The sequence below is a fragment of the Ranitomeya imitator genome, chromosome 1 (assembly GCF_032444005.1).
Source record: "Ranitomeya imitator isolate aRanImi1 chromosome 1, aRanImi1.pri, whole genome shotgun sequence".
Classification (NCBI taxonomy): Eukaryota; Metazoa; Chordata; class Amphibia; order Anura; family Dendrobatidae; genus Ranitomeya; species Ranitomeya imitator.
In genome coordinates, this window is record NC_091282.1 from 868,459,002 (window position 1) to 868,481,850 (window position 22,849).

Sequence of the window (22,849 nt, forward strand, 5' to 3'; positions counted from 1 at the left end):
GATACACAGATAGCACCAGGGAGCTCCCAGCTCCTTGGCTGGTCTCCAGAGAAAAACTCTTACCAACAGTTAGCTGATGCATCATGTGACTACTGAAAGAATGGTGGGAGTGGTGACCACCCACATCAGCTGACCAGCAACACAGAAGCTGCCATTAACCGTGGCTGGCGCAAAAGTAAAAACCACGTTTAAATTAAAGCACAACCAGAGCTGTCACAACTCCAACAATGAGTTGTTACAGTGCTGTTACCCTGATAAAGATATGGGGAGATAACCCACACGTCCCTCCTTCAAATACCAAGTACACACCCCTGATGACGTCTCCTAATGGAGAAATATGTTGGGAGGGAACCTCTTTTTGGGATACTATCTCCACCTGGGTACTGCCCTTGTAAGGGCAAGAGCTACTGCAGAGGGCACGACTGGGCAGTGTGAGTTATGTTTCTTCTCTTATGGATGTGACCCGGAGAACAGTCTGCATTTCAACTGAGTGAGATCCATGATGGTTCTCTCTTTTTCATTCACTTTGTTGTACTGTGACACTTTACTCATTTAGTCCTAGCATCACTAGTCAGATGCATTAGCTAGCATTCTTACTAAATGATGGGAATGATTTTCTGTGGCTTGTACTATCCTGATAGTAGGTGTTAGGTTTGGATTTGGGCTCTTGCTGCTCTGTTGAATTTTTAAGCTATGATTTAATTAAAAGTTAATTTTTAATAGTATCCTCTAGGCTGGATGTGTTGGCCATATTCAGTAAACAGAGCAATATCCTATCTACTCTTACCAGACTTGGTAATTTTTTGGCTGGTCCTCAATTATTGCTGTTATATAGTTCATTTCCTCTTGTAGGTCTTTCTTCAGAGCTTGCAAGAGTACTCTTCTGTAGTGCCTAAGAAACAAAATAGATTCAACTGTTACTACACAATAAAGGTAAAAAAAAATAACATGCTCCTCATCTGCTCAGAAAAAGTGATTAAAAAAAAAAAAAAAAAAGAGTTACCGCTTTCCTAAAGTCCCTATTCCATATCAGCTACGAAGCAGAAGATGGATATTCTCTAGATGACAAGTAGAGATTAGAGAAGAGGGACTTCGCATGATTAGTTATAGCACACTATAGAAAGCTACTACTGACAACAAGAATCAATACCTTTTCGGAAAGGGTTACTGAAATATTTGTCACCGCAATGAACAAATATGCCCACCCTCCTTAGGGTACGTGCCCACGATCAGTGAGGCTTCTTTCACACTTCTGTCGGTAGTCGCCCGTCACGAAGCGTCGGCGCGATGTACCGACGGAAGTGTGTGCTTTCGCAATTTCTTCTGTGTTGCCGGGCAAGAAAGTCAGAGAGAGACATTTCCTGCCGAGCTTGCGCAGACAGGAAAACTGGATGCGACGTACAGAAAAACGTTCCCTTGAACGTTTTTCTGTGATTACTGTCCACCAAAACCAGACGCAATCCAGTGCATGACGGACGCAACGTGTGGCCATACGTCGCGGTCCGTCGGCAATACAAGTCTATGGGAAAATGAAGGATACTGCAAATTTTTTTCAAGGGAAAAAAAAAAAAAAAAAAAAAAAAAAAAAAACGGATTGCGACGTGACAAAAGATGGAAATGTGAAAGTAGCCTAAGCGCTGTGGGTTGGACGCTGTGTACTTATACAGCATCCAACCTACAGAGAAATTTCACCCATACAATGTATCGGACGCGGTGAAACCACACGGTTCAGTGATCACAGAGGATTCACCTGTGTTCAATAGATGGCAGAACTTTGGAGGCAGTGAATATCTGATGGGTCCAAAGTGCTGCCAGTTCCGGATAGTGGGCACATACCCTAAAGGTAGTTTCAAACGACTATTTGTCCCAGTGCTTAATAAAAATAAAAAAAACAAACCCACACACAACACTCGCACCTTTGGTATCAAAAAGGCAGAACAGAGGAGAGGGTTTATTCCCCATTAACAATCTGCATGGAAAAAAAAAAATTGCAGCACGTATTAGCTTCTTCCACATGTTGGATGAGACTCACCCGTTCAAGTCTATTGTACAAAGAAAACCAATCATGTTATATGGAGAAATATAGAATCCGATTTTTATGGATAATTTGCAGTTCTTTAAAAGGAAACTAATAAGTGATGTTGGAATACAGGCTTACCGGCAGTGGGGCGGCGGCAGAGGTGCGGGGATGATGAGGCGCGGTGAGAGGTATGGTGTGAGCAAGGTCCCTTCAACAGGTGAGGTGACGCTGCGGCCCGGTATCCAAGGCGAGCAGCAGAGCTAGGTGAATCACGGCTTTCTCGGTGGCCATCTTCCTGAGGCCACGCGTGCGCAGATTGAGTTCTCTGCTTCCCGGGGCTTAAGGAAAATGGCCGCATGTGCACAGATTGAGATCGCGGTGGCCATTTTCCTGAAGCAGAGTTCGCAGATTGAGATCTCGAACTCAGGAAAAAGGCCGCCGTGATCTTTATCTGCACACACGCGGCCTCCCGCGGCCATTTTCCTGAAGCCCTGGGAAGCAGAGTACTAAATCTGCGGACGCGCGGCCTCAGGAAGATGGCCGCCGCCACTGAGAAACTGGTAATTAACACAGCTCTGCTGCTCACCTTGGATACCGGGCCGCGGCGTCACCTCACCTGAGGAAGTGACCGCACATCTGCCGCCACAGCACTGCAGCAACTGCCCCCATGGACACCAGGCCATGGCGTCACCCATCTAAGCAGGAAGGGACCCTGCTCAAGTACACGCCGTACCGCCAACCGCGCCTCAGCATCACCGCACCTCTGCTGAAACCATGCCTCCTGTGACCCTGCTCTGCCACCGCCTGCCCTCAGGTAAGATATCTTAAATTCGGACAATAAGACGGACCCCCATCTTATAAAAAAATCTTTTTTTCTGCAATTTTCACCCCAAATTTGGGGTGAGTCTTATAGTAAGGTGCGTCCTATAGTCCAAAAAATGCGTTATATATCATCTGAGTTTTCTGGATGCAAATTGTCTGTTCAGAGAGGAAGAGGACTAGAACTCTAGTGTCACCTATTGGAAGTAGCAACCCGAACAGTCAATGTCGACCCTTTAACGAGCCTTGTCACATGACTTCAGATAAGTCAGCCTTAAGAAGTGGAAGTTAGCACAATGAAAAGACTGTGGCTCATGTCAGTGCTTTTCCTACCCAGACAATCAATAGGACCAGTTTTCCTGGAGCCTGGAAACCCATCATACTGCATGATACTCACCACACTGTGTAGTTCGCAGCATTCAGTTCGATGGCATCACCGGTCAGCTTAAAAGCTCTCTCACTCCTCTCATCTCGCTGAAGAACAGCCCGGAAGTAGTCATAAACATCACGGACTGGAAAGGGAGAGGTGACATTATTAGCCCTGCACTGAAACGTGCAAAACAAAACTCACTGCAGCTCCTCCCCCCCCCCCCCCACCCAATAACTGCTCATTGCTAGATGTCTGTCTCGGAGAAACCTAGAGTCCAGAAAACAGAGCTTTGGGGGTCCCCATTTGTAGTTATAGATTGTAGGCTTGTACCAGGTGAGTTGGGTTGATCTGTAATGTCGTTATTAGTACACGTCCCCACTTAATTGTAAAATTGGCGCTATACAAACATCATTAGCTGAGAATGCATATCTGATGGATCATTGATAAAGGGCTTTTACGGTTTCAGAAAGCCACTGTCCTCCACTTGCAGTTTGCTTTAAAATAACAAGCCGTGCATTACTCACCCTCCGCACGTCCAACACCGAGTCCCGGGAGCGGATATCGACAACTGCGCTGCAGCCAGTAAGTGAGGTCTGCAGCTCTGCTCAGGACGCTCAGCTCACTGATTGGCTGCAGTGCTGAAATCAGCGCTGCAGACAATAACAGCCACCAGAATCATGGGCCCTCTAAAAAATAAAATAAACCGCAGCCAGGCGTACTCAGAAATTGAAATAACCCTTTAATGAGAGGGATGTAGACAGCCAAGAACAGAGCTTAGATGTCTCAGAGGCATAGATGATAAACGGAGCAGTGTTGTGCAAACTCATCCATTGTTTCATCCAGAGGACTGAAGAGCCCCGTTATCGGCAGCACCAGCAGGGGTCTCAGTGGTCTGTCCTGAAGAGCCCCGTTACCGGCAGGGGTCTCAGTGGTCTGTCCTGAAGAGCCCCGTTACCGGCAGGGGTCTCAGTGGTCTGTCCTGAAGAGCCCCGTTACCGGCAGGGGTCTCAGTGGTCTGTCCTGAAGAGCCCCGTTATCGGCAGGGGTCTCAGTGGTCTGTCCTTAAGAGCCCAATTACCGGCAGGGGTCTCAGTGGTCTGTCCTTAAGAGCCCAATTACCGGCAGGGGTCTCAGTGGTCTGTCCTTAAGAGAAGTAATATCCCTCCAACCACTACCTAGTCATAGCAATAATGACAGTACTGAGAGAATCATTCCTTCTCTAACAGTTCCCAAGTCACAAGGCCTAACCTACCAAACACAGCACTACATGAGAGCAAAGCCACATTAACCCCTGGAGAACCAGACCTTTTCTAATAAGTGTTAGGCTGCCGTCACACTAGCAGTATTTGGTCAGTATTTTACATCAGTATTTGTAGCCAAAACCAGGAGTGGGTGATAAATACAGAAGTGGTGCATATGTTTCTATTATACTTTTCCTCTAATTGTTCCACTCCAGGTTTTGGCTTACAGATACGGATGTAAAATACTGTCCAAATACTGATAGTGTGACGGCAGCCTTAGTGGGATTTTTTTTACATTTTGCATTGATACAGCAGAAGTAGACCTGAGACATATACAGTGGGGCAAAAAAGTATTTAGTCAGTCAGCAATAGTGCAAGTTCCACCACTTAAAAAGATGAGAGGCGTCTGTAATTTACATCATAGGTAGACCTCAACTATGGGAGACAAACTGAGGAGAAAAAATCCAGAAAATCACATTGTCTGTTTTTTTAACAATTTATTTGCATATTATGGTGGAAAATAAGTATTTGGTCAGAAACAAAATTTCATCTCAATACTTTGTAATATATCCTTTGTTGGCAATGACAGAGGTCAAACATTTTCTGTAAGTCTTCACAAGGTTGCCACACACTGTTGTTGGTATGTTGGCCCATTCCTCCATGCAGATCTCCTCTAGAGCAGGGATGTTTTTGGCTTTTCGCTTGGCAACACGGACTTTCAACTCCCTCCAAAGGTTTTCTATAGGGTTGAGATCTGGAGACTGGCTAGGCCACTCCAGGACCTTGAAATGCTTCTTACGAAGCCACTCCTTCGTTGCCCTGGCGGTGTGCTTTGGATTATTGTCATGTTGAAAGACCCAGCCACATTTCATCTTCAATGCCCTTGCTGATGGAAGGAGGTTTGCACTCAAAATCTCACGATACATGGCCCCATTCATTCTTTCATGTACCCGGATCAGTCGTCCTGGCCCCTTTGCAGAGAAACAGCCCCAAAGCATGATGTTTCCACCACCATGCTTTACAGTAGGTATGGTGTTTGATGGATGCAACTCAGTATTCTTTTTCCTCCAAACACGACAAGTTGTGTTTCTACCAAACAGTTCCAGTTTGGTTTCATCAGACCATATGACATTCTCCCAATACTCTTCTGGATAATCCAAATGCTCTCTAGCAAACTTCAGACGGGCCCGGACATGTACTGGCTTAAGCAGTGGGACACGTCTGGCACTGCAGGATCTGAGTCCATGGTGGCGTAGTGTGTTACTTATGGTAGGCCTTGTTACATTGGTCCCAGCTCTCTGCAGTTCATTCACTAGGTCCCCCCGCGTGGTTCTGGGATTTTTGCTCACCGTTCTTGTGATCATTCTGACCCCACGGGGTGGGATTTTGCGTGGAGCCCCAGATCGAGGGAGATTATCAGTGGTCTTGTATGTCTTCCATTTTCTAATTATTGCTCCCACTGTTGATTTCTTCACTCCAAGCTGGTTGGCTATTGCAGATTCAGTCTTCCCAGCCTGGTGCAGGGCTACAATTTTGTTTCTGGTGTCCTTTGACAGCTCTTTGGTCTTCACCATAGTGGAGTTTGGAGTCAGACTGTTTGGAGGGTGTGCACAGGTGTCTTTTTATACTGATAACAAGTTTAAACAGGTGCCATTACTACAGGTAATGAGTGGAGGAAAGAGGAGACTCTTAAAGAAGAAGTTACAGGTCTGTGAGAGCCAGAAATCTTGATTGTTTGTTTCTGACCAAATACTTATTTTCCACCATAATATGCAAATAAATTGTTAAAAAAACAGACAATGTGATTTTCTGGATTTTTTTTTCTCAGTTTGTCTCCCATAGTTGAGGTCTACCTATGATGTAAATTACAGACGCCTCTCATCTTTTTAAGTGGTGGAACTTGCACTATTGCTGACTGACTAAATACTTTTTTGCCCCACTGTATAACAGCGGAGAGCAAACCAGTAAGTGATGACCTGCACACAGGGACACGCACTTATGGATCATCTATGCTTCCAGAGCTTTCTAGCAGTGGTGTCCCCCACAAGTGGCACCACAGATGCCGCCCCCCATAATGGCGCACTCACACTTCTCACTGTACACGATCTGCACTACTGGGCTCGGGCCATCGTCCTGGGGAACCGGTGTAACATCTGCCCATTCTTTCCGATCCCTGCGGAGACAGCAGACATGCACACACGTGCGTTATAGTAACAGAGGTGGCGCCCCGAGAGCGCACACTGTCACACAACACGCCTATGGCATACAGCCAGGAGAAAGCAGTCCGGACAGTCCAGGTGGCCAGTACCTGTAGGGAATGTAGCGCTCAAACAGCCGCTCGTAATCCGGCTCACAGTCGCCGGCCCCGTCTACCTCCCGAGGATACTCCTCGTACTGCGCGCCCTCCTCGTCTGGCGCTCCTGCCCTCTGGCCGGCAACCTCTCCATCCTCCTCTCCAGGGGACTGCATCCTCACCCGCCACTGAGAGCAAAGTGGAAGAGGAAGCTGCGCTATCAGCCTGAGCCCGGAGCAGCCCATCGCACTGCGGCCGGCAGGGGGATATCCGGTGTTCTGCCATGGTCTGCTGTTGGCGCCATTTTGTTGACGACCTGAGAGCGCTGGTGGATAATGAAGCATGACGAGATGTGTGACTGATTCGGACCTGTGAGGCTCCATGTCATTGTGACCTAAGGTTTCCAACACCATAAATATGTTCCAACCACTACTTAGAAACTCTGCCAATGTTTTTCTCATTTTTTAGCTCGTTGCTTTGCTGCATGAAAACCATTACAAAGTAGGCTGCAAAATACTGATTGTTTCCGCTATGCAATAGTTTACCGTAATTATAAGCGGGGAGCATGCAAAAGGAAAGCAGAAAAGTAAGCAATAGCAACTAGTCAGCATCCACTTTTTTTCAGTAGCCTGTAACTGGATAGTGTAGGCAACAACTCCACTTTATAACAGCAGCTAAGAAACATCTACTTCTCTCAGGAATTAAAGTACAGCTGGTCTCCCAGCCTTTTCTGCCCCTTTCCTGAGACCACGTTCACACATTCAGTACTTTGTCAGTATTTTACCTCAGTATTTTGTCAGTGTTTTTACAGACAAATACTTCCAAATACTGATGTAAAATACTGACCAAATACTGATAGTGTGACGGGAGCCTAAGATGCTGTGGTAGCCATGCTGGTTCAGTATGCCTTCAATTTTGAATACATCCCCAACAGTGTCACCAGCAAAGCACCCCCACACCATCACACCTCCTCCTCCATGCTTCACGGTGGAAGCCAGGCATGTAGAGTCCATCCGTTCACCTTTTCTGCGTCGCACAAAGACACGGTGGTTGGAACCAAAGATCTCAAATTTGGACTCATCAGACCAAAGCACAGATTTCCACTGGTCTAATGTCCATTCCTTGTGTTCTTTAGCCCAAACAAGTCTCTTCTGCTTGTTACCTGTCCTTAGCAGTGGTTTCCTAGCAGCTATTTTACCATGAAGGCCTGCTGCACAAAGTCTCCTCTTAACAGCTGTTGTAGAGATTTGTCTGCTGCTAGAACTCTGTGTGGCATTGACCTGGTCTCTAATCTGAGCTGCTGTTAACCTGCGATTTCTGAGGTTGGTGACTCGGATAAACTTATCCTCAGAAGCAGAGGTGACTCTTGGTCTTCCTTTCCTGGGACGATCCTCATGTGAGCCAGGTTCTTTGTAGCGCTTGATGGTTTTTGCAACTGCACTTTGGGAAACTTTTCAAAGTTTCCCAATTTTTCGGACTGACTGACCTTCATTTCTTAAAGTAATGATGGCTACTCGTTTTTTTTTTTACTTAGCTGCTTTTTTCTTGCCATAATACAAATTCTAACAGTCTATTCAGTAGGACGATCCGCTGTGTATCCACCAGACTTCTGCTCAACACAACTGATGGTCCCAACCCAATTTATAAGGCAAGAAATCCCACCTACTAAACCTGACAGGGCACACCTGTGAAGTGAAAACCATTTCCGGTGACTACCTCTTGAAGCTCATCAAGAGAATGACAAGAGTGTGCAAAACAGTCATCAAAGCAAAAGGTGGCTACTTTGAAGAACCTAGAATATAAGACATAATTTCAGTTGTTTCACACTTTTTTGTTAAGTATACAATTCCACATGTGTTAATTCATAGTTTTGATGCCTTCAGTGTGAATGTACAATTTTCATAGTCATGAAAATACAGAAAAATCTTTAAATGAGAAGGTGTGTCCAAACTTTTGGTCTGTGTTGGGTTTAGGGTTGGGATTAGGGTTAGGGGTGTGTTGGGGTTAGGGTTGTGGTTAGGGGTGTGTTGGGGTTAGGGTTGTGATTAGGGTCATGGTTAGAGTTGGGATGAGGGTTAGGGATGTGTTGGGGTTAGTGATGGAGTTAGAATTGAGGGGTTTCCACTGTTTAGGCACATCAGGGGTCTCCAAATGCGACATGGCGTCACTATTGATTCCAGCCAACCTTGCGTTCAAAAAGTCACTTCCGAACCCCGACGTGTGCCCAAACAGTGGTTTACCCCCACATATGGGGTACCAGCATACTCAGGACAAACTGGACAACAACTTTTGGGGTCCAATTTATCCTGTCACCCTTGTGAAAATAAAAAATTGCAGGCTAAAAAATCATTTTTGAGGAAAGAAAAATGATTTTTTATTTTCATGGCTCTGCGTTATAAACTCCTGTAAAGCACTTGGGGGTTCAAAGTGCTCACCACACGTCTAGATAAGTTCCTTGGGGGGATTAGTTTCCAAAATGGGGTCACTTGTGGGGGATTTCTACTGTTTAGGTGCATCAGGGGCTCAGCAAACACAACGTGATGCCCGCAGACCATTCCATCAAAGTCTGCATTTCAAAATGTCACTACTTCCCTTCCGAGCCCCGAAGTGTGCCCAAATGGTAGTTTACCCCCACATATTGGGTATCAGCGTACTCAGGACAAACTGGAAAACAAGTGTTGGGGTCCAATTTCTCCTGTTACCCTTGTGAAAATAAAAAATTGCGGGCTAAAAAATAATTTTTGAGGAAAGAAAAATGATTTTTTATTTTCACGGCTCTGCGTTATAAACTTCTGTGAAGCACTTGGGGGTTCAAAGTGTTCACCACACATCTAGGTAAGTTCCTTGGGGGGTCTAGTTTCCAAAATGGGGTCGCTTGTGGGGGGTTTATACTGTTTAGGCACATCAGGGGCTCTGCAACCACAACGTGACACCCGGAGACCATTCCATTCCAAGTCTGCATTTCAAAACGTCAAAACTTCCCTTCCAAGCCCCGAAGTGTGCCCAAATAGTGGTTTACCCCCAGATATGGGGTATCAGCGTACTCAGGACAAACTGGACAACAACTTTTGGGGTCCAATTTCTCCTGCTACCCTTGCGAAATTAAATAATTGTGGGCTTAAAAATAATTTTTGAGAAAAGAAAAATATTTAGAATTGAGAGTCCTCAGTGGTTGATACCTTTTAATAGCTAACTGAAAAGATGGTAACAAATTGCAAGCTTCGGAGACTACACAGGTCTCTTCATCAGGCAAAGACTAAAACAAATTCTGAAGAATCACATATTTATGCACAACATAGCACAGAGAAAAAAAAAGGGGGAAAACCATGGATAAGACAGGTGACATGAAGCAGAATTACCATGAGTGATAAACAGTTATGTCCATAAATATTGGGCCAGCTCTTAGATAAGGAATGTTTTATTGCCCTCTGATTAGGGTCTCTGTTGTGATGACCCCTCATAGTCTGAGGGGCAAGTTCCTTAGTTGATGTAAAAAGACATAAATCCGTGCGACACATTCATTCCTGCATTAAGACTGTCAAATGTCATCTCTCTGAGATTTGAAGCTACCTTTTAACACAAGTAATTTCATGTCCATAATGTTATGATTTGGGAGACAAAAATGTATTGCCACAGGTAGATCCATTCTTTTTTCACTTATTGTATGGCGATGAGAGTTCATTGTTGTTCTCAGATTCTGCCCCGTCTCCCCCACATACAGACCCCCAGTTGGACATTTAGTACAAATAATTAGGTACACCACATTAGAAGTGACGCAGCTGAAAGTACCTGGTATCTTGTAGTCCTGATGTGAATTGGGGATCTTTATCTTGTCCGTGGTCATTATAAATGGACAGGTTTTACATTTTTTCTGGTTGCAAGGAAAGGTACCTGCAGCTGTTGGAGAGGACAGGGAGCTCTTGACAATGATGCTTCTTAGATTTGGGGGCTATCTAAAACACAGTAGTGGGGGGTCTGGAAAAATGGATTGTAAGCAGGCATCTTTTTGCAGTAAAGGTTGTAATTTCCGTGCAGCTCCCCTTAGCACCTCCAGATTTGGATTGTAGGTAACTACTAGAGGTACCCTTTTATTTTCTTCTTTAGCTTTGTAATGTAGCGGGTGATTCCTTGATATTCTGGTCGCTCTTGTAATCTGGTTTTTAGATGTTCTTGGATGGTAGCCCTGATTCAAAAAGGTCTTTCTGAATGTGAGGAAAGAAACATGATTTTTTATTTTCACGGCTCTGCGTTATAAACTTTTGTGAACCACTTTGGGGTTTAAAGTGCTCACCACACATCTTGATAAGTTCCTTGGGGGGGTCTAGTTTCCAAAATGGGATCTCTCCAAACGCGACATGGTGTCCGCTAACAATTGGAGCTAATTTTTCATTCAAAAAGTCAAATGGCGCTCCTTCCCTTCCGAGCCTTGCCGTGTGCCCAAACAGTGGTTTACCCCCACATGTGAGATAACGGTGTACTCAGGAGAAATTGCACAGCAAACTTTAGGATCCATTTTATCCTGTTGCCCATGTGAAAATAAAAAAATTGAGGCTAAAAGAACTTTTTTTGTGAAATAAAAGTACTTTTTCATTGTTATGGATCAATTTGTGAAGCACCTGGGGGTATAAAGTGCTCACTATGCATCCAGATAAGTTCCTTGGGGGGTCTAGTTTCCAAAATGGGGTCACTTGTGGGGGAGCTATAAATATTTAGGCACACAGGGGCTCTCCAAACGCAACATGGTGTCCGCTAAAGACTGGAGCCAACTTTTCATTCAAAAAGTCAAATGGCGCTCCTTCCCTTCCGAGCCCAAACAGTGCGCCTTCGTGCGCCCAAACAGTGGTCCCCCCCCACACACACACACACACATATGGGGTATCGGCGTACTCAAGACAAATTGGACCACAACTTTCGGGGTCCAGTTTCTCATTTTACCCTTGGTAAAATGAAAAAATTGTATCAACTGAAGTGGTCACTTGGTAGACCCAGGTCCTTCTGCAGGCGGTGACGAATTGTCCTAGTTGCGATGTTCTGGAGGAGCATAGGGTACTTGTTTTTTAGTTCAATGGCAGTTATAGAAGGATGTGACATATCTTCACGCTTCAGAAGCTTATCAGTCCTTGGTGAAGTCTTCGTGAGGTACCGTCACACAGTGGCATTTTGATCGCTACGACGGTACGATCCGTGACGCTCCAGCATCGTAACAATATCGCTCCAGCGTCGTAGACTGCTGTCACACTTTGCAATGTACGACGCTGGAGCGATAATTTCATGACGTATGTGCGATGTAGAAGCCGTTGGTTACTATGCGCACATCGTATACGATATATGTTACACCATGCGATCATGCCGCCACAGCGGGACACTAGACGACGAAAGAAAGTTTCAAACGATCTGCTACGACGTACGATTCTCAGCGGGGTCCCTGATCGCAGGAGCGTGTCAGACACTGCGATATCGTAACTATATCGCTCGAACGTCACGAATCGTGCCGTCGTAGCGATCAAAATTGCACTGTGTGACGGTACCCTTAGGTGCGCCAGAGCCTGACTTCCTCTGCAGTACCATCCCAGGAGGCAATGATGCCGCCGACCGCTTCACTTGATAAATTGCTTCTCTTGACACTCCCAGATCCCTAGCTACAGCAATCACCGAATCCCCCTTCTCGAGCAGAGTGAAGGCACAGGATTTCTCTTCCATTTTAAGCTGCTTTCGACCCATTGTGGGAGATAATAAAAAACGGAGAGAGATAATAAAAGACTGCCTAATAGCAAAACTGTCTGAGCTGCACATAACAACCAATCAGAGTGCAGCTTTCACTTTACCAGAGAAGTGAAAACTGAGCGTTGATTGGTTGATATTTGCAACAAAGCCAGCTTTAATATTAGACAGTTTTTTATTATCTCCCCCATTGTGCACACTTTTAAAAAGTGAAATTATGATGTGGATTTTATATGTAAAGTTTTTTTTTGCTGCGCAAGTGTAAAGATTTTTTTTGCCGGCACTGTATATATATATATATATACAGTGGGGCAAAAAAGTATTTAGTCAGTCAGCAATAGTGCAAGTTCCACCACTTAAAAAGATGAGAGGCGTCTATAATTTACATCATAGGTAGACCTCAACTATGGGAGAAAAACTGAGAAAAAAATATCCAGAAAATTACATTGTCTGTTTTTTTAACATTTTATTTGCATATTATGGTGGAAAATAAGTATTTGGTCAGAAACAAACAATCAAGATTTCTGGCTCTCACAGACCTGTAACTTCTTCTTTAAGAGTCTCCTCTTTCCTCCACTCATTACCTGTAGTAATGGCACCTGTTTAAACTTGTTATCAGTATAAAAAGACACCTGTGCACACCCTCAAACAGTCTGACTCCAAACTCCACTATGGTGAAGACCAAAGAGCTGTCAAAGGACACCAGAAACAAAATTGTAGCCCTGCACCAGGCTGGGAAGACTGAATCTGCAATAGCCAACCAGCTTGGAGTGAAGAAATCAACAGTGGGAGCAATAATTAGAAAATGGAAGACATACAAAACCACTGATAATCTCCCTCGATCTGGGGCTCCACGCAAAATCCCACCCCGTGGGGTCAGAATGATCACAAGAACGGTGAGCAAAAATCCCAGAACCACGCGGGGGGACCTAGTGAATGAACTGCAGAGAGCTGGGACCAATGTAACAAGGCCTACCATAAGTAACACACTACGCCACCATGGACTCAGATCCTGCAGTGCCAGACGTGTCCCACTGCTTAAGCCAGTACATGTCCGGGCCCGTCTGAAGTTTGCTAGAGAGCATTTGGATGATCCAGAGGAGTTTTGGGAGAATGTCCTATGGTCTGATGAAACCAAACTGGAACTGTTTGGTAGAAACACAACTTGTCGTGTTTGGAGGAAAAAGAATACTGAGTTGCATCCATCAAACACCATACCTACTGTAAAGCATGGTGGTGGAAACATCATGCTTTGGGGCTGTTTCTCTGCAAAGGGGCCAGGACGACTGATCCGGGTACATGAAAGAATGAATGGGGCCATGTATCGTGAGATTTTGAGTGCAAACCTCCTTCCATCAGCAAGGGCATTGAAGATGAAACGTGGCTGGGTCTTTCAACATGACAATGATCCAAAGCACACCGCCAGAGCGACGAAGGAGTGGCTTCGTAAGAAGCATTTCAAGGTCCTGGAGTGGCCTAGCCAGTCTCCAGATCTCAACCCTATAGAAAACCTTTGGAGGGAGTTGAAAGTCCGTGTTGCCAAGCGAAAAGCCAAAAACGTCACTGCTCTAGAGGAGATCTGCATGGAGGAATGGACCAACTTACCAACAACAGTGTGTGGCAACCTTGTGAAGACTTACAGAAAACGTTTGACCTCTGTCATTGCCAACAAAGGATATATTACAAAGTATTGAGATGAAATTTTGTTTCTGACCAAATACTTATTTTCCACCATGATATGCAAATAAAATGTTAAAAAAAAACAGACAATGTGATTTTCTGGATTTTTTTTTCTCAGTTTGTCTCCCATAGTTGAGATCTACCTATGATGTAAACTACAGACGCCTCTCATCTTTTTAAGTGGTGGAACTTGCACTATTGCTGACTGACTAAATACTTTTTTGCCCCACTGTATATGTGTGTCAATGACATTATATATATATTTATATATATATATGTGTAGACATTTATTCTATCTATTCTATTTTAACCTGTCAGTGTGATTTTACTGTACACCGCACTGAATTGCCGACTTTTCTATAGAACACCGCTGCGTATTTCTCGCAACTCACATGTGTGGTCCGTGTGGAATCCGTATTTTTCTCGCCCCCATAGACTTGCATTGGCGGATTTTTTGCGCAATATGCTGACAATCGCAGCCTGCTGTGATTTACTCAGTCCGTGAAATACAGTCGAGAAATATACGGCAGATAGGAGCTGCCCCATAGAGAATCATTGGTCTGTGTGCAATGCGTTGTTTTTGCGCCTCTTGCTCATCCGTATTCCTCTCTAATGTGACCCTGGTCTTATGGTGGAAAATAAGTATTTGATCATTAACAAAAGTTCATCTCAATATTTTGTTAAATATCCTTTGTTGGCAATGACAGAAGTCAAACATTTTCTGTAAGTCTTCACAAGGTTGGCACACTGTTGTGAATTCTGTGGCAGAGTTCACTCCTGTGGTCACAAGTGGTACTTCGGCTGATTCTCTCTGAGAGCTTCCGTTTGTGGAGGAAAGTGGTACTGCAGCTTCTGAGTTTCCTCCCTCAGGTGATCTGGTGAGGTCGTTAGCTGCTTCTCTACTTAACTCCACCTGATGCTTTGATCCATGCTTCCTGTCAATGTTCCAGTGTTGGACTTGTGTTTCTCTGGATCATTCCTGTGGCCTGCTGCTCTACATAGCTAAGTGCTTCTTTGCTATTTGTTGCTATTTTTTCTGTCCAGCTTGTCTATTTGTTTTGCTGGAAGCTCTGGGACGCAAAGGGTGTACCTCCGTGCCGTTAGTTCGGTACGGAGGGTCTTTTTGCCCCCTTTGCGTGGTTTTCTTTAGGGTTTTGTGTAGACCGCAAAGTTATCTTTCCTATCCTCGTTCTGTCTAGAATATCGGGCCTCACTTTGCTGAATCTATTTCATCCCTACGTTTGTCTTTTCATCTTACTCACAGTCATATGTGGGGGGCTGCCTTTTCCTTTGGGGGTATTTCTCTGAGGCAAGGTAGGCTTATTTTTCTATCTTCAGGCTACTTAGTTTCTCAGGCTGTGCCGAGTTGCATAGGGAGCGTTAGGCGCAATCCACAGCTGCCTCTAGTTGTGTTTGGAGAGGATCAGGAATTGCGGTCTACAGAGTTTCCACGTCTCAGAGCTCGTTCTATTATTTTGGGTTATTGTCAGATCACTGTATGTGCTCTGATCGCTATGTACATTGTGTTACTGAATTGCCTATCATAACAGTACAGGAAGCCAAAAGTACTAATGATTCTCAATAGAGGGAAAAAAGAAGTTCTGAGACCATTTTTTTTCCTTTGCACTGTGATTTGTCTTTTTTTTCCCCTAGACATTTGGGTGGTTCAGGACACAGGTGTTACAATGGACATTAAAGGTCTGTCTTCATGTGTAGATCAACTCACGGCAAGAGTTCAAGATATTCAAAATTTTGTGGTTCAGAATTCTTTGTTAGAACCGAGAATTCCTATTCCAGATTTGTTTTTTGGAGATAGAACTAAATTTCTGAGTTTCAAGAATAATTGTAAACTGTTTCTGGCTTTGAAACCTCGCTCCTCTGGTGACCCAGCGCAACAGGTTAGGATCGTCATTTCTTTTTTGCGTGGCAACCCTCAGGACTGGGCATTTTCTCTTGCGTCAGGAGATCCTGCATTGAGTGATATCGATGCGTTTTTCCTGGCGCTTGGATTGCTGTACGATGAGCCTAATTCAGTAGATCAGGCAGAAAAAAATTTGCTGGCTCTTTGTCAGGCTCAGGATGAGATAGAGCTATATTGCCAGAAATTTAGAAAATGGTCCGTGCTCACTCAATGGAATGAATCTGCGCTTGCAGCCATTTTCAGAAAGGGTCTCTCTGAAGCCATTAAGGATGTCATGGTGGGATTTCCTATGCCCGCTGGTTTGAATGAGTCTATGTCTTTGGCCATTCAGATCGGTCGACGCTTGCGTGAGCGTAAATCTGTGTACCATTTGGCGGTATTACCTGAGATTAAACCTGAGCCTATGCAGTGCGATAGGACTATGACCAGAGTTGAACGGCAAGAACACAGACGTCTGAATGGGCTGTGTTTCTACTGTGGTGATTCCACTCATGCTATCTCTGATTGTCCTAAGCGCACTAAGCGGTTCGCTAGGTCTGCCGCCATTGGTACTGTACAGTCAAAATTTCTTCTGTCCGTTACCTTGATATGCTCCTTGTCGTCGTATTCTGTCATGGCGTTTGTGGATTCAGGCGCTGCCCTGAATTTGATGGACTTGGATTATGCTAAACGTTGTGGGTTTTTATTGGAGCCCTTGCAGTGTCCTATTCCATTGAGAGGAATTGATGCTACACCTTTGGCCAAGAATAAGCCTCAATACTGGACCCAGCTGACCATGTGCATGGCTCCTGCACATCAGGAGGTTATTCGCTTTCTGGTGTTGCATAATCTGCATGATGTGGTCGTGTTGGGGTTGCCATGGCTACAAGCCCATAATCCGGTATTGGATTGGAATTCCATGTTGGTGTCCAGCTGGGGTTGTCAGGGGGTACATGGTGATGTTCCATTTCTGTCAATTTCGTCATCCACCCCTTCTGAGGTTCCAGAGTTCTTGTCTGATTATCGGGATGTATTTGATGAGCCCAAGTCCGATGCCCTGCCTCCGCATAGGGATTGTGATTGTGCTATCAATTTGATTCCTGGTAGTAAATTCCCAAAAGGTCGACTGTTTAATTTATCCGTGTCTGAGCACACCGCTATGCGCAGTTATGTGAAGGAATCCCTGGAGAAGGCATATTCGCCCGTCATCGTCGCCATTAGGAACTGGGTTCTTTTTTGTAGCCAAGAAGGATGGTTCGCTGAGACCGTGTATAGATTACCGCCTTCTTAATAAGATCACTGTTAAATTTCAGTACCCCTTGCCATTGTTATCTGATTTGTTTGCTCGGATTAAGGGGGCTAGTTGGTTCACTAAGATAGATCTTCGTGGTGCGTATAATCTGGTGAGAATCAGGCAAGGCGATGAATGGAAAACTGCATTTAATACGCCCGAGGGTCATTTTGAGTATCTAGTGATGCCGTTCGGACTTGCCAATGCTCCATCAGTGTTTCAATCCTTTATGCATGACATCTTCCGTGAGTACCTGGATAAATTCCTGATTGTGTACTTGGATGACATTTTGATCTTCTCGGATGATTGGGAGTCTCATGTGAAGCAGGTCAGAACGGTTTTTCAGGTCCTGCGTGCTAATTCTTTGTTTGTGAAGGGATCAAAGTGTCTCTTTGGTGTGCAGAAGGTTTCATTTTTGGGGTTCATCTTTTCCCCTTCTACTATCGAGATGGATCCGGTTAAGGTCCAAGCCATCCATGATTGGACTCAGCCGACATCTCTGAAAAGTCTGCAAAAGTTCCTGGGCTTTGCTAATTTTTATCGTCGCTTCATCTGCAATTTTTCTAGTGTTGCCAAACCATTGACCGATTTGACCAAGAAGGGTGCTGATTTGGTCAATTGGTCTTCTGCTGCTGTGGAAGCTTTTCAAGAGTTGAAGCGTCGTTTTTCTTCTGCCCCTGTGTTGTGTCAACCAGATGTTTCTCTTCCGTTCCAGGTCGAGGTTGATGCTTCTGAGATTGGAGCAGGGGCTGTTTTGTCACAGAGAGGTTCTGGTTGCTCAGTGATGAAACCATGCGCTTTCTTTTCCAGGAAGTTTTCGCCTGCTGAGCGAAATTATGATGTGGGCAACCGAGAGTTGCTGGCCATGAAGTGGGCATTCGAGGAGTGGCGTCATTGGCTTGAAGGAGCTAAGCATCGCGTGGTGGTATTTACTGATCATAAGAACTTGACTTATCTCGAGTCTGCCAAGCGCTTGAATCCTAGACAAGCTCGTTGGTCGTTGTTTTTTGCCCGTTTTGACTTTGTGATTTCGTACCTTCCGGGCTCTAAAAATGTGAAGGCGGATGCTCTGTCTAGGAGTTTTGTGCCCGACTCTCCGGGTTTATCTGAGCCGGCGGGTATCCTCAAGGAAGGAGTAATTGTGTCTGCCATCTCCCCTGATTTGCGGCGGGTGCTGCAAAAATTTCAGGCTAATAAACCTGATCGTTGCCCAGCGGAGAAACTGTTTGTCCCTGATAGGTGGACGAATAGAGTTATCTCTGAACTTCATTGTTCGGTGTTGGCTGGTCATCCTGGAATCTTTGGTACCAGAGAGTTAGTGGCTAGATCCTTTTGGTGGCCCTCTCTGTCGCGGGATGTGCGTACTTTTTTGCAGTCCTGTGGGATTTGTGCTCGGGCTAAGCCCTGCTGTTCTCGTGCCAGTGGGTTGCTTTTGCCCTTGCCGGTCCCGAAGAGGCCTTGGACACATATCTCTATGGATTTTATTTCTGACCTCCCCGTTTCTCAAAAGATGTCAGTCATTTGGGTGGTCTGTGATCGCTTTTCTAAGATGGTCCATCTGGTACCCTTGTCTAAATTGCCTTCCTCCTCTGATTTGGTGCCTTTGTTCTTCCAGCATGTGGTTCGTTTGCATGGCATTCCAGAGAATATTGTTTCTGACAGAGGTTCCCAGTTTGTTTCGAGGTTTTGGCGAGCCTTTTGTGGTAGGATGGGCATTGACTTGTCTTTTTCCTCGGCTTTCCATCCTCAGACTAATGGCCAGACCGAACGAACCAATCAGACCTTGGAAACATATCTGAGATGTTTTGTTTCTGCTGATCAGGATGACTGGGTGTCCTTTTTGCCTTTGGCTGAGTTCGCCCTTAATAATCGGGCCAGCTCGGCTACCTTGGTTTCGCCGTTTTTCTGCAATTCTGGGTTCCATCCTCGTTTCTCTTCAGGACAGGTTGAGTCTTCGGACTGTCCTGGTGTGGATACTGTGGTGGACAGGTTGCAGCAGATTTGGACTCAGGTAGTGGACAATTTGACCTTGTCCCAGGAGAGGGCTCAACTTTTCGCTAATCGCAGACGCCGTGTGGGTCCCCGACTTCGTGTTGGGGATCTGGTTTGGTTATCTTCTCGTCATATTCCTATGAAGGTTTCCTCTCCTAAGTTTAAACCTCGTTTTATTGGTCCGTATAGGATTTCTGAGGTTCTTAATCCTGTGTCTTTTCGTCTGACCCTTCCAGATTCTTTTTCCATACATAACGTATTCCATAGGTCATTGTTGCGGAGATACGTGGCACCTATGGTCCCATCTGTTGAGCCTCCTGCCCCGGTTTTGGTGGAGGGGGAATTGGAGTATATTGTGGAGAAGATTTTGGATTCTCGTGTTTCAAGACGGAAACTCCAGTATCTGGTTAAATGGAAGGGTTATGCTCAGGAAGATAATTCCTGGGTTTTTGCCTCTGATGTCCATGCTCCCGATCTTGTTCGTGCCTTTCATGTGGCTCATCCTGGTCGGCCTGGGGGCTCTGGTGAGGGTTCGGTGACCCCTCCTCAAGGGGGGGGTACTGTTGTGAATTCTGTGGCAGAGTTCACTCCTGTGGTCACAAGTGGTACTTCGGCTGATTCTCTCTGGGAGCTTCCGTTTGTGGAGGAAAGTGGTACTGCAGCTTCTGAGTTTCCTCCCTCAGGTGATCTGGTGAGGTCGTTAGCTGCTTCTCTACTTAACTCCACCTGATGCTTTGATCCATGCTTCCTGTCAATGTTCCAGTGTTGGACTTGTGTTTCTCTGGATCATTCCTGTGGCCTGCTGCTCTGCATAGCTAAGTGCTTCTTTGCTATTTGTTGCTATTTTTTCTGTCCAGCTTGTCTATTTGTTTTGCTGGAAGCTCTGGGACGCAAAGGGTGTACCTCCGTGCCGTTAGTTCGGTACGGAGGGTCTTTTTGCCCCCTTTGCGTGGTTTTCTTTAGGGTTTTGTGTAGACCGCAAAGTTATCTTTCCTATCCTTGTTCTGTCTAGAATATCGGGCCTCACTTTGCTGAATCTATTTCATCCCTACGTTTGTCTTTTCATCTTATTCACAGTCATTATATGTGGGGGCTGCCTTTTCCTTTGGGGTATTTCTCTGAGGCAAGGTAGGCTTATTTTTCTATCTTCAGACTAGTTAGTTTCTCAGGCTGTGCCGAGTTGCATAGGGAGCGTTAGGCGCAATCCACAGCTGCCTCTAGTTGTGTTTGGAGAGGATCAGGAATTGCGGTCTACAGAGTTTCCACGTCTCAGAGCTCGTTCTATTATTTTGGGTTATTGTCAGATCACTGTATGTGCTCTGATCGCTATGTACATTGTGTTACTGAATTGCCTATCATAACAGCACACACTGTTGGTGTTATGTTGTCCCATTCCTCCTTGCAGATCCCCTCTAGAGCAGTGATGTTTTGGGCTTCTCGCTGGGCAACACAGACTTTCAACTCCCTCCAAAGCTTTTCTATGTGGTTGAGATCTGGAGACTGGCTAGGCCACTCCAGGACCTTCATATGTTTCTTACAAAGCCACTCATTCGTTGCAATGGCAGAGTGCTTGGGATCATTATCATGCTGAGTGACCCATCCACGTTTCATCTTCAATGCCCTTGCTGATGGAAGGAGGTTTGCACTCAAAATCTCACGATACATGGCCCCATCCATTCTTTCATATACACGGATCAGTTGTCCTGGTTCCTTTGTAGAGAAACAGCCCCAAAGCATGATGTTGCCACCCCATGCTTCACAGTAGGTATGGTGTTCTTTGGATGCAACTCAGCATTCTGTCTCCTCCAAACACAATGAGTTTTGTTTCTAACAAACAGTTCTGCTTTGGTTTCATCAGACCATATAACATTCTCCCAAGACTCTTCTGGATAATCCAAATGCTCTCTAGCAAACTTAAGACGGGCCCGAATGTGTAGTAGCTTAAGCAGGGAGACACGTCTGGCACTGCAGGATCTGAGTCCCTGGCGGCGTGGTTTGTTACTGATGTTAGCCTTTGTTACAGTGGTCCCAGTTCTATGCAGGTCATTGACTAGGTCCCCACCCCGTGTGTTTCTGGGATTTTCGCTCACCGTTCTTGTGATAATTTTAACCCAGTAGCTACTGGGGGGGCAGAGGGTGCGGGCGCTCCAGGCCCGGTGCTCAGAGGGGGCCCACCCAGAGCTTTGCTACTGTAATTGTATCGACGCGCGCAGCTCGCCGATACAGTTACCTTCTGCGGTAGAGCAGGGAGAATCGATCTCCCTGCTCTGCCGCCGGCCGCTATGGGGCCCCTGAGCAGGCAGGGGGACCCCAGTGCCAGCAGTGGGCCCGCCACCTGTCATCTAAGGTCAGCTGTACCTGGCTGACAGCGGGCACGATGATGTTACTGCCCGGCGCCCGCTGTCAGAAGATGAATGGGCACGCAGAACAGCGCAGGAACCAGGAAGAAGAGAGGTATTTATTTTTTTATGGGGTGCTGCCTAATACTACAGGGTCTGCCTATGGGAGGTCTGCCCTATACTACAGGGTCTGCCTATGGAAGGGTACGGTCTTATACTACAGGGTCTGCCTATAGGGGTACTGTCTTTTACTACAGTGTCTGCCTATAGGGGTGCTGCCTTATAGTACAGTGTCTGCCTATGGGGTGCTGCCTTATAGTACAGGGTCTGCCTTTGGGGGTGCTGCCTTATAGTACAGGGTCTGCCTAGGGGAGTGGTGCCTTATAGTACAGGGTCTGCCTATAGGGATGCTGCCTTATAGTACAGGGTTTCTTATGGGGGTGCAGCCTTATACTACAGGGTCTGCCTATGGGGTGCTGTCTTATACTAGAGGGTCTGCCTATAGAGGTGCTGCCTTATACTACAGGGTCTGCCTATGGGGGTGCTGCCTTATGCTACAAGGTCTGCCTATGGGGTGCTGCTTTATACTACAGGGTCTGCCTATGGGGGCTGCCTTATACTATAGGGTCTGCCTATGGGGTGCTGCGTTATACTACAGGGTCTGCCTATAGGGGTGATGCCTTATACTGCAGGGTCTGCCTATGGGGGTGTTGCCTTATACTACAAGGTCTGCCTATGGGGGTGCTGCATTATACTACAGGGTCTGCCTATGGGGGTGCTGCCTTATACTACAAAGTCTGCCTATGGGGGTGCTGCTTTATACTATGGGGGCTGCCTTATACCACAGGGTCTGCCTATGGGGTGCTGCCTTAAACTACAGGGTCTGGCTAAAGGGGTGCTGCCTTACACTACAGGGTCTGCCTATAAGGGTGCTGCCTTATACTACAGGGTCTGCCTATGGGGGTGCTGCCTTATGGGGGTGATGCCTTATACTACAGTGTCTGCCTATGGTGTACTGCCTTATACTACAAGGTCTGCTGCTTTATACTACAGGTTATGACTATGGGGGTGCTGCCTTATACTACAAGGTCTGCTGCCTTATACTACAGGGTCTGCCTATGGGGGTGCTGCCTTATACTACAAGGTCTGCCTGTGGGGTGCTGCCTTATACTATAAGGTCTGC

The 22,849-nt window shown here is 45.8% G+C and overlaps 1 protein-coding gene across 2 annotated transcripts in view; it reads right to left on the reverse strand.

Annotated features, from left to right (window-relative positions):
* Positions 1 to 6,971, reverse strand: part of FNTA (farnesyltransferase, CAAX box, subunit alpha) — a 51,558-nt gene extending 44,587 nt beyond the window's left edge. For both annotated transcript variants that reach the window (XM_069742648.1, XM_069742657.1), the window contains exons 1-4: positions 6,759 to 6,971; positions 6,538 to 6,623; positions 3,237 to 3,351; positions 788 to 892 (exon numbers count right to left, since the gene is read on the reverse strand). In XM_069742648.1, the coding sequence (XP_069598749.1) occupies positions 788 to 892; positions 3,237 to 3,351; positions 6,538 to 6,623; positions 6,759 to 6,919 (467 nt within the window). In that variant the 5' untranslated portion in view covers positions 6,920 to 6,971. The remainder of the gene's footprint in view (positions 1 to 787; positions 893 to 3,236; positions 3,352 to 6,537; positions 6,624 to 6,758) is intronic.
* Between the last annotated feature and the right edge of the window lie 15,878 nt (positions 6,972 to 22,849).